General features: G+C 45.2%; 1 protein-coding gene across 1 annotated transcript in view; it reads right to left on the bottom strand.

Annotated features, from left to right (window-relative positions):
• LY86 (lymphocyte antigen 86) overlaps nucleotides 1–7088 on the bottom strand; it is a 57912-nt gene extending 50824 nt beyond the window's left edge. Inside the window, exon 1 of the mRNA XM_012440309.2 lies at nucleotides 6893–7088. Coding sequence (XP_012295732.2) covers nucleotides 6893–7028 — 136 coding nt within the window. The 5' untranslated portion in view covers nucleotides 7029–7088. The remainder of the gene's footprint in view (nucleotides 1–6892) is intronic.
• Nucleotides 7089–14921: the final 7833 nt, after the last annotated feature.

Here is a 14921-nt window from a genome sequence, read left to right as displayed (position 1 = left end):
TGGTAGGGCTCTGACTATAAAATATGCTGTTCTTAACGATAAGAGAATGGCCCTGCATTTACTTCTTTTAGTTTGGAAGATGTCATTTCTAGACACCACCTTGAAACAGACAAGAACTTGGTACCCATGGCTGAAAAATGGAGATGTAGTGGGGCTCCTTCTCCTATGAGGCGGCATATGTTCCTGAGGGATACTTGGGAAGAGCCAAATTGGCCCAGCTCTGGATGTGTGTAGAGAGGAGGGGGCTGGGGTGGGGTGGGGCAGGAGGGAAACAATTCTTCCATCAGCAGAGGCATCTCTCCCTCCTCTCCTCTCCCTCTCTTCTTTTTCCACGTCCCCCTTCTCCCCTCCTCTTCCTTCTCCCCTTTATCTTCTTTTCCTCCTTCTCTTCTCCCCTCTCGTCTTCCTTCTCCTCTCATCCTTCTCCTTCCTCTCCTCCTCTTTCTCTTCCACCTCCCTCTTTTTCTCCTCTTTCCTTCCCCACCTCTTCTTACTCCTCCTCCTCCCCTTCCCTCCTTCTCCTTCTCCTCCCTCCTCCCACTGCCTTTTCCCTTCCTCTTCTTTCTCCTCCTTCCCCTCTTTCTCTCCTCCTTCTCTTTCCTTCTCCCTCACCTCCTCCCTTTCTTCCTGATCTCCTCTTCCTCCCCATCCTCCTTTTTTTTTTTTTTTTTCACCAGTCCACAGACTGCTTGGGTTTTTCACTTTTTGACCTGAAGACTTATCTTTTGAGCTGTACCTTCTCCCTGGGCTCACCCTGTATTTCTGGGATATGATGGCATGGCTTACTCCCTACTAGAATTTTATAACATAGCTCTATGTCACTGAGCATGCAGTAAGGACATACAGCTTTGCATCATTGCTCAGGTATACGATTTTATTAAAATGCTTAATGTGTGTACGCTTCAGTTTCTATATTGAGAAAATGGAGATAAACATGCTATCTGCCTCTGTAAGGATTTAATGAAGCTCTGTCAATGGAAAGACTTCATAAATTTTAAAATGGCATACAGAAAGGAGAGGTTATTATGACAATGGCGAGTCTCTGAAAGAGATCTTATAAATTCCTTGCAATCGTGGTGGGTTTGCCATTGAGTTCACTTGTCCATGCAGGCTCTCTATGGCCAGAATCATCTGGAAGGCCTGGAACTTGAGGTTCTGGTCTGGTGACTCACTTAAGAGATTCCTTCCTACTTTTGACCAGGGATTGGCAAGCCTTTCTATAAAGTTCCAGATGATTAATATGTCAGGCTCTGTGGACTCTTGCCATGTGGTCACTGTTGCACTACCTTGCCACTGTAACACAAGAGTAGCATAAACAACACCTAAAAAAATGGGTGCAGTTGTGTCAAATAAAACTTTATTATGGACACAGAAATCTGAATTCAGATTTCCATGTGTCATGAATATTATTCTTCTTTTGAATTCTTTAACATTAAAAATGTAAAGACCATCCCTAACTCACAAGCCATACACAAACAGGCGCTGAGTGGGGTCTGGCTCCCGTTCTCAAGCGTCTGCCTTACACGACTTCTAGGAACCACTCCTATGTTCAGGTAGCCTGTGAGTATCAGGGAAACCAAAGGGGCACATAAGTCCTTTAAGCATGTGTCACAGGTTCTCCTCTACCTGGTTGATGTCAAAGCATGTGAAATTACAACACTGGGCTCTTGCCAAAAACATACAACCCAGAACTCTGCTATCTGACTCTTACAAAAATCCAGTAACAAAAACAACAGCAACAATGATATTTATGGAGGATTGGCCACAGGACATGCAGCTTATCCATTCCTATACACAATCTAACCTTCTCCCTCAAAGAAGCCTGACTTGTGATTGCTGTATTCATGGAGGATTCTGCCTTGGCCCTTTGCAGAATGTATTCTGGACTCTTGATCTGGACCAAGGGGCATCATAAGAAACAGCAGGTGTGAGTCACCATGGCATCTCAGTAGAGATACTGTCCAGGATGTCATCTACTCTGGGGAGAAATTCCCCTCATCACTCATCCCTATATCAGGAAAAGCTGAGCATCTTAAAAACTAATTTTATTTCAGAAACAATGTCATTTCCTTGTTTGATTTGGCTTCAAGGAAGATCAGAGTCTATTATACCTCCATCAGTTGTAAAACACCTTACAAAGTCATCAGCAGCACAGATGTATTGAGGTCATAGTATGTGGTAAGCACTTTTCATGTAGTCCTTCTCACATAATCCTCGCACAGCCCTGTGGGGCAGGTAATATATTCTCACCATGATATTAGGCTAAATAATGGTCCCCAAAGATGTCTTCATCTTAACCCCTGGAACCTGTGAATGTTATCTTACGTGGCAAAAGAGACTTTGCAGATGTGATTAAGGATCTTAACTTCGGGAGATGATCCTAATCACGAGGGTTCTTAGAGGAAGGAGGCAGAGGAAGCTTTGAAACAGAACAGGAAGGCCATGTGATGACAGAAGGAAGCAAGATGCTACACTGCCAGCTTTGAAGATGGAGGAAGAAGCCCCAGGCCGAGAAATGCAGCTATACAAGCTGGAAAAGAAAAGAAATGGATTCTCCCCCAAAGCTTCTAAGGGAGCAAGGCCCAGGCCCTGCCAAAACTTTCACCCAGTGAAATTGATTTTGGACTCTGACCACAGAACTATGAGTGAATACATGTGTTGTTTTCAGCTACCAAGTAGAAACTTGTTACAGCAGCAACAGGAAACTAATACACCCTCCTTACCAACAACAACGTGAGATCTAGAACGTTGCCCCAAGATTCGAATGAGCTTTGCTGACTCCAGATCCTAAGCGCTTACATGTCTTGCTGCCTCATCTGTTACATGTGTCCTAACCTGTCCCGTCTTTTATGATTTCCCCTTAGCCAGCTCAGGTAGGTTTAACAAATTATATAGACTGAGGGACTTAAACAGCCAACGTTGATTTCTTGGAGTCCTGGAGGCTGGAAGTTTGAGATCAGAGAGCCACCAGGGGCAAGTTCTAGGTGAGGGCTTGCTTCCTGGTTTACAGACAGCCACCTTCTCATTGTGTCATGTGGTGAAAAGAGAGGGTGATCTCTGGCTTCTTCTTTTAAGGGCACTAATGGCATTTATGAAGACTCCACCCTCATGACCTAATCACCTCCTAAAGCCCCCACCTCCTAATACCGTCATATTGGGATTAGAGTTTAACATGAATCTTCAGGGGACACACACATTCAGTCCATAGCACTTTCCCTCATGCTTCCCCTCACCCTGCTTCTCCCACTGCTGCCTGTTTCTCCTTCCAATCACAAGTATTTCTGTCATCTCCTCACATCTTTGTGAATATGCTAGAGGTAGCACATAAATAAATACATTGGTGGGTGTTTGTGGCGTGTGCATGGGGTGGGGTCCCTGGGCTTCTGTAACCTTGAGACTTGTGATTTAGCAAACCCAAGGCCCCTGACGGTGTTCATTCTCCTTTTGCTCTAGTAAAGACAGTGGCTCTTTTCTTTCCTGTGTCACTGGTGGTTGGCCAGGCCAGGACTTCCGCTTTTTCAGAAAATTATGCTTACTTCCTAGTTTGTATTCAAAGCCCAGTAACTGCTGGTGAAGTTTCCTTTCTCCTCAAGGTTATCAAGACTGCGGAAATGGTGCCAACTCAGGCCTTAGTGTTTCTTTCTGAATTATTGCTCTGCCTGTAGAAAACCATATTTTTAGCCTCAAATAGCTTCCAATTCAAAATCTACACTCCTGTTTACTGCCCAAGGATCTTTACAAAATGCAGTTTCCTCCTGGCCAAAGGGACACGGCCCACCCTTATCTGGGGTCCTGCTCGTATCTCCCGCTTCCTCTTTCAGCCCTTTGTGTCTTCAGCTCTTCTGCAGTTCCCTGAACCCTAAGCCTGGTCCCATCTCCCGGCCTTCACGCATGTCGTTCTCTCTGCCAAACTTCTTCTCCCCTCACCCCTCCTTTACTCCGCTTTGCCTGCTGATGAAACTCTAGACTTCAGGGAGTTCCCGACCATGGGATCTGGAGTCAGGCAGGCTGAGGATCAATTTGTTTTAATTCTAAAAATAGTTCCTCGATGCCTTACCTTCTCTGCGACCCTGGGGATGTAATTCTGCCATTATTAGCTGTGTGGTCTTGGAAAAGTTACCTATTAATAACATCTCTATCCCTCAGTTTGCACATCAGCAAGATAAGAATGATGTGTGCAAACCACTTAGCATGGTGGCCTCCACCAACATGAGGTGTTATCATTACTATTTTCATCAGTCTTTAAGCTTCAACTTAGGCTTGGTGACTCCTTCCCCAGCAGATTCAGATGCCAACCTCACCATCTTCTGACTACCATATCCCCTGGTACACAATACCCGCCTTCACTACAGCCCTTCACACAAAGCATTTACCTTGTTTCTTAATTGTCTGAGCCTCCCACTACACTTGGGTGAAACTACCTCTCTTCTATCCCTTATTCTGAGTGCCTGGAGCAGGGCTTGGCTAGGACGTTCACTGACTCCATGGAGCAACTTTACCTACAGAGGAAAGAATCATCCTCAGACGGGCAGGTGATGTGTCCTTGCTCTTTCCCTGACGTGCCCAGTCCTCTTGCCAGTAACTTGAAAGGATGCGCCAGCCTGGCTGCAGGCAGAGGGTGAGTCTGGGAGACAGATCAGCCATGGCAACCTTTTATGCAAGGATGAACTGGAAAAACCAATCTTGACCAGTCCTCATATCACATCCTGCTTCTCATCCTACACTAAAATGAATGGGATACTAGTGGTCCTGACCTCATGGGAAAACTGACAGTGACAAGATCAGCACTTCCAGCATCCAGCCATTCATTCTCTTTTACTTATTTTTAATTTTTTTTTGTGCACTTCAATGTCCCTTCTTTTTAAAAGAGTAAGGCCAAATTGAGCAAATGGTCCTGCTGACCAGAGTGACCATCTGGACCTCTCTGGGCAGCTCTTTGGGTGGCAGTTGTAGGATCAGCTACTTGCTCAAGCACTGCATCCTTGTCACTCCCCAGCTTAGAGTGGGGCCAATTCAGATGCTTAATCAACTTCTCTTTCCCACTTCCTGCAGTTCAAATATCATTTTGCCCCCACCTCCCTCCAAAGTGACAGATATCACAATGCCATGTGTTTGCACAAGCCAGTCCCTCTAACAGCAGATGTGATCCTGAGGCTGGGCTCCTGAGTTGCTCCCCACTTGGGAGCCCTGTCTGGGATGAATTGCATCCCCTCAAATTTATGTGTTGATGTCCCAACCCCCAGTACAGTAGTGCCCCCTTATCCTAGATTTCACTTTCCAAGGTTTCAGTTACTCTCAGCCAACTTCAGGCCAAAAATATTAAATAGAAAATTCCAGAAATAATTCATAAGTTTACATTGAGCATCCTTCTGAATAGCATGATGAAGTCTTGTGCTGTCCAGCTCCAACCCGCCAGGAACGTGAATTTTCTAGAGAATCCACGTTGTCTCTACCGCCTGCCTGTCCATCACTTAGTAGCTGTCTCATTTATTGGATTCAAAAAAACATAGGCTATGTAGGATCCAGAATGATCTATGATTTCAGGTACCCACTGGGAGTCTTGGAACATATTCCTAGCAGACTAGGGGGACTGCAGTACCTTAGAATGAGACTGTATGTGAAAGTAGAGTCTTTTTTTTTTTTTTTTTTTTGAGACGGAGTTTCACTCTTGTTACCCAGGCTGGAGTGAAATGTCACGTTCCTGGCTCACTGCAACCTCCGCCTCCCGGGTTCAAGCGATTCTCCTGCCTCAGCCTCTCAAGTTGTTGGGATTATAGGTGTGCGCCAACACATCCGTCTAATTTTGTATTTTTAGTAGAGATGGGGTTTCACCATGCTGGTCAGGCTGGTCTCGAACTCCTGACCTCAAGTGATCCACCTGCCTCAGCCTCCCAAAGTGCTGGGATTACAGGTGTGAGCCACCGTGCCTTGCTGGAGATAGGATCTTTAAAGAGCTGATTAAGCTAAACTGAGGCCATGAAGCTAGGCCCTAATCTCATATCACTGTGTCTGTATAAAAAGAAGAGATGAGGACACAGATGTGCACAGAGGGAAGACCACGTGAGGAGACATAGAGAAGATGCCACCTACAAGCAAAGGAGAGATGCCTCGGGAGAAACCAGTCCAGCTTCCAGAGCTGTGAGGAAATAAATCTGTGTTATTTAAGTCCCCAGTCTGTGGTACTTTGCTATGGCAGCCCTAGCTGACTTAGACACAGCCTGATTGGTTGGTTCTGACACTTCTTACCGCAGTTCACTGCATTCTCTTTACTGAATTGCAGTTTATCTGTTGGCATTTGGGTTGGTCCGCTGAGGTGACAGGCCTGGCTTATGCACTTTTATTGTCTCTAGCACTGAGAAACCCTGGCACCGGTAGGTGCACGTGAAGTGTTTGCTGAATTCATGAGAGCTGCTGCTGTCCCAGAAGCTCCGAGAGTATCCGGAGAGGGACGGGAACTTCTCTTTGGGCAGAAGTCACCTTTTCACTCCACTTGCAAAGGACATCACGTGGAAAGACAGCCCAGGTGCACAGTGTTGGTGAAGGGCCTACTGGAAGCTTCTTTTCCTAATTTTCAGCTGGTGAGATTAGATGATTTGGTAGACTCACTGATCATTTTGTTCTTTTTTGGGTTCTCTGGTGTTAGTAAATTGCTATATTTAGATTCAGTTTCTCTTTCTTGTAGTCTTTGTCGCTCTGCCATTCTCTCTTCTGCTCCTGGCCCCACCCCTCTTCTCCCAAAGGCTCCCCGTGGCCCTCCCAGACCTGCTGCAGGTGGAGAAAGTGTTCAGCTGCTCGTCCCCTCTCCCCTCACCCACCCCAACCGAGCACTAGCGGCTGGCATCTGTGGACCTTACTTTCCCCTCACACACGTGGCTGTACTGCGAGGTCTTACCGCAACTCTGGTAGAGCACTTCCAAGCCGCTGTCACTGCAGGCCGTGTGTGTGGGCCAGGCTCCCCCTCCGCCGCCTCCACGGCAGCTGGGAGAAATCAGAGTCCAGAGGAGGAGAGCGGCTGTGAAACCCTTCATGGTAAGGGCTGGTATGAACCACACAGGAAAATAACCGGCCAATAAAAAGGCCGTAAAGGTTCTTCCTTTACCCTCACGAAGGCAGTGGCATGTTCAGTTTCACTTCTCAAATTTTAAGCTCCCTGGGAACCACAATCAGACGTAAAAGGCAGTGAGCAGAGGCATTTGAATACTGTTCCCCCAGGACCTTGAATCTACAGATGAGGCTGTTCTGGTCTGGGGTAGCGTGCGTGTTGACTTCCCGCTTTCACAGGGAAAGGGTCAGTAACGATGCATGAACTTACCTCTCGGGGACCCTCAGAACAGCCTCCACCCCCAGGTGAAGTTGTAAACTTGGGAAAGACGAAGCACAGGCCACCATCTGTTTCCCATCTCCAGCCCCCGTGTCTCTGTAGGCTCCTGATGCAGGCTGTGTATGGACCAGGGACCGGGCGGGAGCCAGCAGGCAGCGGTTGATAGCATGAGGGCTGCAGAATGACATTTGGAATCTGGAGTGACGCTTTGGCCTTATTCTCACTTTCCTCTCCTCTGGCTTTGGCTCTGCTGTTTGTTAGGGTTGGGATTCCAGCAGTGAACTGTCTCCCTGCAGAACAGATCTCGTTTTGGGAGCTGCAGATGTGGTCTCTGGAGATGAGGCAGAGGCAATAGCCCTGAGGAGTGAGCTGTGTTCTATTTCTGGGTTTGGCTTGGTAGAAAAAGCAGGAAGGTTGGGGAGGTGGAGCCACCCTTAATGAGGTTGGTTTAATGGTTTTGGTTGTTAGTGGGGTCATCGCACTTTCTCTTCAAAGCTAAGACTTCTGTTCTCCTTCTTCCCTGTATCTCCAGAGACCATATCTGCAGCTCCCAAAATGAGGTCCTCCTAATACCATCACCTTGAGGCTTAGGATTTCAATATATGAATTTGGGTGTGGACACAAACGTTGGCTTTATCGCAGAAACCGTGTTATCTGAAAACAGGGCTACAGATTTTTGAGAATCAAAAGACCTAGAAATGAAAGGAATCATAATTCAGGGATTGCACTAGCATTTAGAAATATTCAGTATGGACTGGGTGCAGTGGCTCACGCCTGTAATCTCAGCACTTTAAGAGGCCAAGGTGGGTGGATCAAGAGGTCAGGAGATTGAGACCATCCTGACCAACATGGTGAAACATCATCCCTACTAAAAATACAAAAATTATCTGGGTGTGGTGGCGTGTGCCTGTAGTCCCAGCTATTCGGGAGGCTGAGGCAGGAGAGTCACTTGAACCTGGGAGGGGGAGGTTGCAGTAAGCAGAGATTGCACCGCTGCACTCCAGACTATGTTAAAAAAAAAAAAAAGGTAAGAAATATTCAATACGGACAAATCAGGAACCTCGTGGGCATGGTGACCCTAGGACAGTGGTCTTCAGGCTAGAGTGGTCTTCAGGGCTGAGGGGCTTGTTAATACACAGATTGCTGAGCCCCACCCCAGAGTTTCTGCTTCTGTGTATCTGGTGAGGCCTGAGAACCTGTGTTTCTAACATGTTCCCAGGTGATACCGGAGCTGCTGATCTGGGGCCACACTCTGAGGACCTCTGGTTTAGCTTACAGAATTTGGCCTTTTGCAGAATGTACAATTAAAAAAATCTTCCTAATGAAATGTTTTGTTTTTATGGCAGATGGCATTTTGTATAACACATATATAACACACCCATATAAGATAAAAGAGTAAGCCACTTTCTCGAAGGAATTCTACTTACTCGTTCTGCCTACTGAAAATGGGATTCGACTGAAATCGTTAGTTATGGCCTATCTAGTTCAGAAATCAACCTATAAAGATGTCTTGAAGAGTTCTTTAATTAGAACCTTTATAAAGACATCAAAGTGTTCTTTGAGAATGTCCTGTTCCCTAACTATAGAATAAAGTTAGAATCGGTTTATGATAGTTATTTAAAATATGGTTATGTCTATGTAATGGTAACCAAATATACTGCCAGGCTTTGATGCTGACTTCTAATCTCTTAGCAAGCTGTAGCTGAAGAAGCTGTGCTCTGGTCACATTCAGATTTCTAGTTTCTGGACAATCCTGCTCTTCTTCCATGCCTCATGCTGCTCTCCTGCATATCTACATTTTTATTTTTATTTTATTTTATGAGATGAAGTCTTGCTCTGCTGCCCAGGCTACAGTGCAGTAGCATGATTTGGGCTCACTGCAACCTCCGCCTCCTGGGTTCAAGTGATTCTCCTGACTCAGTCTCCCAAGTAGCTGGGATTACAGGCATGTACCACCATGTCCGAGTAATTTTTGTATTTTTAGTAGAGACAGGGTTTTGTCATGTTGGCCAGGCTAGTCTTAAACTCCTGACCTCAGGTGATCTACTGATCCTTGGCCTCCAAAAGTGCTGGGATTACAGACGTGAGCCATTGTACTCTGCCTCGCTTTCCTTTTATAGAAGTCTTCTTGGGCATGATGCCTTTCTTTTCTTGCAGAGTAAAAATACTTTTATCAAGATGACCATCTCTAAAGCTGTTCTTAAGGAGAAAATGTATGCTTGAGGAGAGACTTAAAGAATCAAAAATGAGACTCTGGGGGCAGGAAACCAGCTATGTATGTAAGTAAGTAAGGGTGAGGCTGGACCACAAGAGAAAATACAACACTCCAGGGAGTGAGGGGAGAAAAAAGAAAGGAGTGGAGGGAAAAGAGGAAGAAGAGGAGGAGAGGAGGGGAGAGGAGGGGTAAGCAGGTCAATGGCTGGTGTGGAATGGAGGGAAGCAGCCTTCCAGCAGGTGGGACAAGCAAAGGTCCCTTAGGAACAGATTCTGCCTTGCTTACTGTGCAGTGTGCAATGTGATGACCCTCTCCACTCTGTGACCCACAAAAGTTTTGAGGAGACTTACATGGCCAGAAATGCTCTATATGTGTGTGTGTGCACACACACAGGAGAAAAGGCCAGAGCTTCATGCTTGCATCAGTGTGGTGTGTAATGGAGGTGAGGGCTGTGGGAATACGTCCCCCTTGGGAAAGTGATTCAATATCTGGGTGGGCATCCCACTTCCCTTGGACACGGAAGGGGATTAGGACCAATATAATCTACATTACACGTGCCAGTAGATGGCAGATAGTCCTAACTATTCTTTGATGCTACACAGTGATGATGTAGCACTCTGTCTCCAGTGGCAAATGTGCCTTCCTCATCATTTGTATTCGACTACGGCTTCTCTCTTCTAACTTCCCTCAGATATTTATTATATTCGGCAAAAATTTCACTTTGCATAGCACTGTCTCTTTGCTTTCTCCTCTGTGTCCTGTCTCAGCTTCTGCCACACTGCAGTGGGAAGAGGCAGGCTTGATCACATCCTGCTTTTTTCTTCTAGATTAGGGGTCCCCAACCCCTGGGCCACAGACCAATACCAGTCCATGGCCTCTTAGGAACTGGGTGGCACAGCAGGGAGTGAGTGGCGGGTGAGTGAAGATTCATCTGTATTTATAGCCTCTCCCCATTGCTCACATTACCACCTGAGCTCTGCCTCCTGTCACTCCTCCTGTCAGATCAGCAGCAGCATTAGATTCTCATGAGAAAGCAAACCCTATTGTGAACTGCACATGCGAGAGATCTAGGTTGCACACTCCTTATGAGAATCTAACGCCTGATGATCTGTCACTGTCTCCCATCACCCCTAGATGGGACCGTCTAGTTGCAGGAAAACAAGCTCAGGCCTCCCATTCATTCTGTATTATGGTGAGTTGTATAATTATTTCATTATATATTATAATGTAATAATAATAGAAATAAATTGTACAATAAATGTAATGCACTTGAATCATCCTGAAACCACCCACCATCCACCCTCCTATCCGTGGAAAAGTTGTCTTCTACGAAACTAATCTCTGGTGCCAAAAAGGTTGGGGACTGCTGTTCTAGACTGAGTGCAACCTGAAAACTGCTCCCCTCCTGTGTAGAAGTCAGGAAACCATGGTACTTCCTGTGTAACACTGTTTCACAGACCCCTTGGCTGACTGCTGAGGTTTTACTCTTTAGCGAGTTTCAAACCCTTTGTTATACAGTCTACACAAATATTTTGTAGAATTGGTACTAAGCTTTTCAGTAGAGTCTTTCTCATGACCTCTCAGATTTCTGGAAGACTCACCCCACAGAAAGTGTGAGGTGCTTTCAAAGTCCCTTGGGCTCCTGATGTCATATATTCTGTGTATATATTTGATAGAAACATATAGAAACCAACTGTATGCTTTCTACACAACTAGGAAAAATTCATCTGTCTACTTGCTTCAGATTCTCCCACTCATTTATCCAACAAATATTTATTAAGCACCTCCAAAATGCCAGCTACAGTTCCCAGCACCAAGAATACAGCAAAACAAAGTTCCTGTTCTCATGGAGATTACCTTCTAGTGGGAAAAGACAGACAATAACATTTTTAGTACAATTGTTTAACAAAAGAGGAGAGACTTTGCTTTTTGAAAAGCTTCTTGGGTTTCACATGGAAAATTGGAGTAAGCTCTCTGAAATATTTTCAGCTGGCTGCTCATTGTGTATACAACAATAAACTGTTTTTCTTTAATTTGCTCCAGACTGGTAACTCATCAGGGTTACCAATAACTGTTTGCTCCAATGGGCAAAGTGTGGCAGGCCTCTCTGGGACACTATCCGTTCCTCATTTCCTTGTTGTCCCATTATTAATATTATTAATATTTCATTATTCTGAGGACATACTATGCAAAGTAGTTGGTTTTCAAATAAGTCTGCATAGACTGTGGCAAACTACAAACAGAAATGATTTTTGTTGGTGTGAGGAACACGTACGCCGGGCCAGGAAAGAGGTGAGCACTTATAGATCAGTTTGATCAATTTTCCAGTGATGAAAAGAGCAACGCATTGCAGCATCTGATTAAGGTAGAAGAAATTGCTCTGAGCTGCAGAGAGGGGAGCTCTAGCATGAAAGGACTGATGTCCATTGTATGAAAATCCTCTGCAGCATGGGACGAATTAGCAACCGGTAGCTACGACTCTGCTCTTCAAATTGAGAATGCTCTCAAGATCTCATCTTGATAAGATTGAAGTTATTTCAGTAAGCTGAAGGAAAGACACTGGGGAGGGAGCCAAAAATGGGATGAAGAATGCAAAGAGTTTTTTTTACATGCTATCAAGAAGGGGTCCTCATTTGCTGTTTTAGAAAAGACCCCAGGCTCTGGCTTCAGTGTGTCACTCCAGTTCTGTCGAATTCCAGAACTTCCAGCTGCCATTATGGGATTTGCACTTGTCACATTTAAACCAAATTATTGGAGAGCCTGTTTTTCTGGACTGGCAGGTAGTATTTGGAATAAAATAACTTACTTATTCTCTGGATCAGACCCTCAGGGATTTTCTTGAGTTCTCTCTCTTGGCAGTGGCTCACAGATCCACCCAGAATTCTTCTGAAGAGGTCTGATGAGGTCTATTTCAGAATTCTTCTGAATTGGTCTTCTAATTCCCTTAAGTAGTAAACATCCCCAGCAGTAATTTTGACATACAAATAATAGCCTTTGAAGTAGCCTGTGTTTTCTTTCCTTTTTTGGAATGAATAAGAATATCTGAAATGCACTGATGTTCTGTTATGTCTCAGGCATTCTTCAAAGTGCTTTCCGTGTATTCCCTGATTCATTTCATCCTCACAGCAGCCTTACAAGGCAAACACAGCTCTGTCTCCACTCCTTGTCCAACCTCCCTACCCATCCCCTGGCTCTGCAACTCTGAAGTAAATCCGAAAGTCTTCGAAGTCAACAGATGGGGAAGTTTTTTTTATTAAAGTAGTTATTCTGGTGGAAAAATTTTATCTAAACTGATGAGACTATTTATAGTTTTTTTTTTTTTTTTTTTTTTTTTTTTTGAGACAGAGTTTCGCTCTTGTTACCCAGGCTGGAGTGCAGTGGCGCGATCTCGGCTCACCGCAACCTCCGCCTCCTGGGTTCAGGCAATTCTCCTGCCTCAGCCTCCTGAGTAGCTGGGATTACGGGCACGCGCCACCGTGCCCAGCTAATTTTTTGTATTTTTGGTAGAGACGGGGTTTCACCATATTGACCAGGATGGTCTCGATCTCTTGACCTCGTGATCCACCCGCCTCGGCCTCCCAAAGTGCTGGGATTACAGGCTTGAGCCACCGCGCCTGGCTGAGACTATTTATAGTTTTAATGTATCTCACCTGGGCGTATTTTACTTCGTTTCACTGCATACTATTAATGTGATTGACTTGTGGTTAATGGGCATTGTACCAGACTCCGTTAGGGGTGTTATAAAATGCAAACTCTATTACCTTTCTGAAATAAAGAAATTCTGATTTATAAAACACACCTGTACCCAAGGATTTCAGGGCAGGAATTCTGGGCCTGTTGTGTGATGACTCTCATTCTCCTGATGAGGAAACTAAGGCATAGTTAGTGATGCATCCAGGATCACACACACAGTAGGGCCACTGAAGTTCAGACAGTGAAGCTCCTGTCTTAAATTCTTGGCCTCTGAGAAAATGGCCTCTTTCCTACTACGTCTGATGGTTTTCTTATCTTCCACTGTAGTGGTATCCCACAAATGACCCCCAAGCACTTGGAAACTGATGGGACTTGGACCACGTAGCTTCAAGAAGCAGGTCTGATCCAAGTTTCTGTCTCTGTCAGATGGAGAGAGAGGGGAAAGGCCGAGGGGAGGGAGCTCAAAGGGAACGGGCTTTGTGGTCAGATAGGCCTGGGCTGAATCTCGTTTCTACTCTGTGGTACTGGTAGGTCACATAAGTTATATTCCCTTAATGTAGGTTATTTTACTTACAGAAAAGTCAGTAATAATCAATAAATGGAAACTTTTTTATTAATGTTTTTATTTTTAGAGGAAACTAGATATCTGGAGGTGCCTTAAAGCTCAAAACTTCTTTGTGATCTAGTGTGCAGACTCAGCCGGGGCCAGATCCTCCACAGTGGATGAACCTGTGTGATACATAATAGCTTCTCTTTAGAAATGTAAAATAGCCATGGAAAACACGACTCCGTTCAGAAGAGAGGGGCTTGGCAGATGGCTCCTGGAGGAACCTGATGAGTGGTGCCTTTCTCGTCTCCACTGCACACAGATGAAACAAAGGGTCAGATGATTTCACAGCACGCTGCTTCATAGTCACAAATTGAACTCTCTGCTTTTCCTTTGAAACTTGGATATGTGGGCTTCAATTGTAAGGTTATTAATGAACAAAGCAGGGGTTCAGAGGGTGGGAGGGGAAGCACTTTGTACTTTCCAGACAAAACGGTGCTTCATTGGCTGTGACCTCTGCTCACCTGGAATTTATATCATGAAGTCCCTGGTCCTGAGCTGTCACTTCTTACCCAAAAAGCTGGTCTCTCTTTTGTTACTGTTTTTTTGTTTTGTTTTGTTTTGTTTTTTTGTTATTGTTTGTTTGTTCATTTTAGAGATGGAGTCTGACTCTGTAGTCCAGGCTGGAGTGCAGTGGTGCGATCATAGCTCATTGTAACTTGGGACTCCTGGGCTCAAGTGATCCTCCTGCCTCAGCCTCCCAAGTATGGCACTAAAGGCACAAACCACCATGCATGGCTAATTGTTTATTTTCAAGAGACAAGGTCTTGCTGTCTTGCCCAGGTTGGTCTTGAATTCCTGGCTTCAAGCAATCCCCCCACACCCTGGCTCAACCTCTCAAGTAGCTGGGACTATAGGGGTGAGTCACAGTCACTGCACCTGATCTTTGTTACCATTTGGAAGTGTAAGATTGGAAACTCCCCATCGAAGAGTCAAAGGTGAAGTCACTGAAAAATAGTATTTCCACTTGATAAGTCTTGACCGTGTCCCCACCCAAGTCTCATCTTAAATTTTCACGTGTTGTGGGAGGTAATTGAATTATGGGGCAGGTCTTTCCCGTGTTGTTCTCGTGACAGTGAAAATTT

This window comes from Aotus nancymaae, unplaced genomic scaffold (genome assembly GCF_030222135.1).
Source record: "Aotus nancymaae isolate 86718 unplaced genomic scaffold, 86718_ANA_hifiasm-v0.15.2.pri h1tg000051l, whole genome shotgun sequence".
Classification (NCBI taxonomy): Eukaryota; Metazoa; Chordata; class Mammalia; order Primates; family Aotidae; genus Aotus; species Aotus nancymaae.
This window is presented reverse-complemented; position numbering and strand designations above follow the sequence as displayed.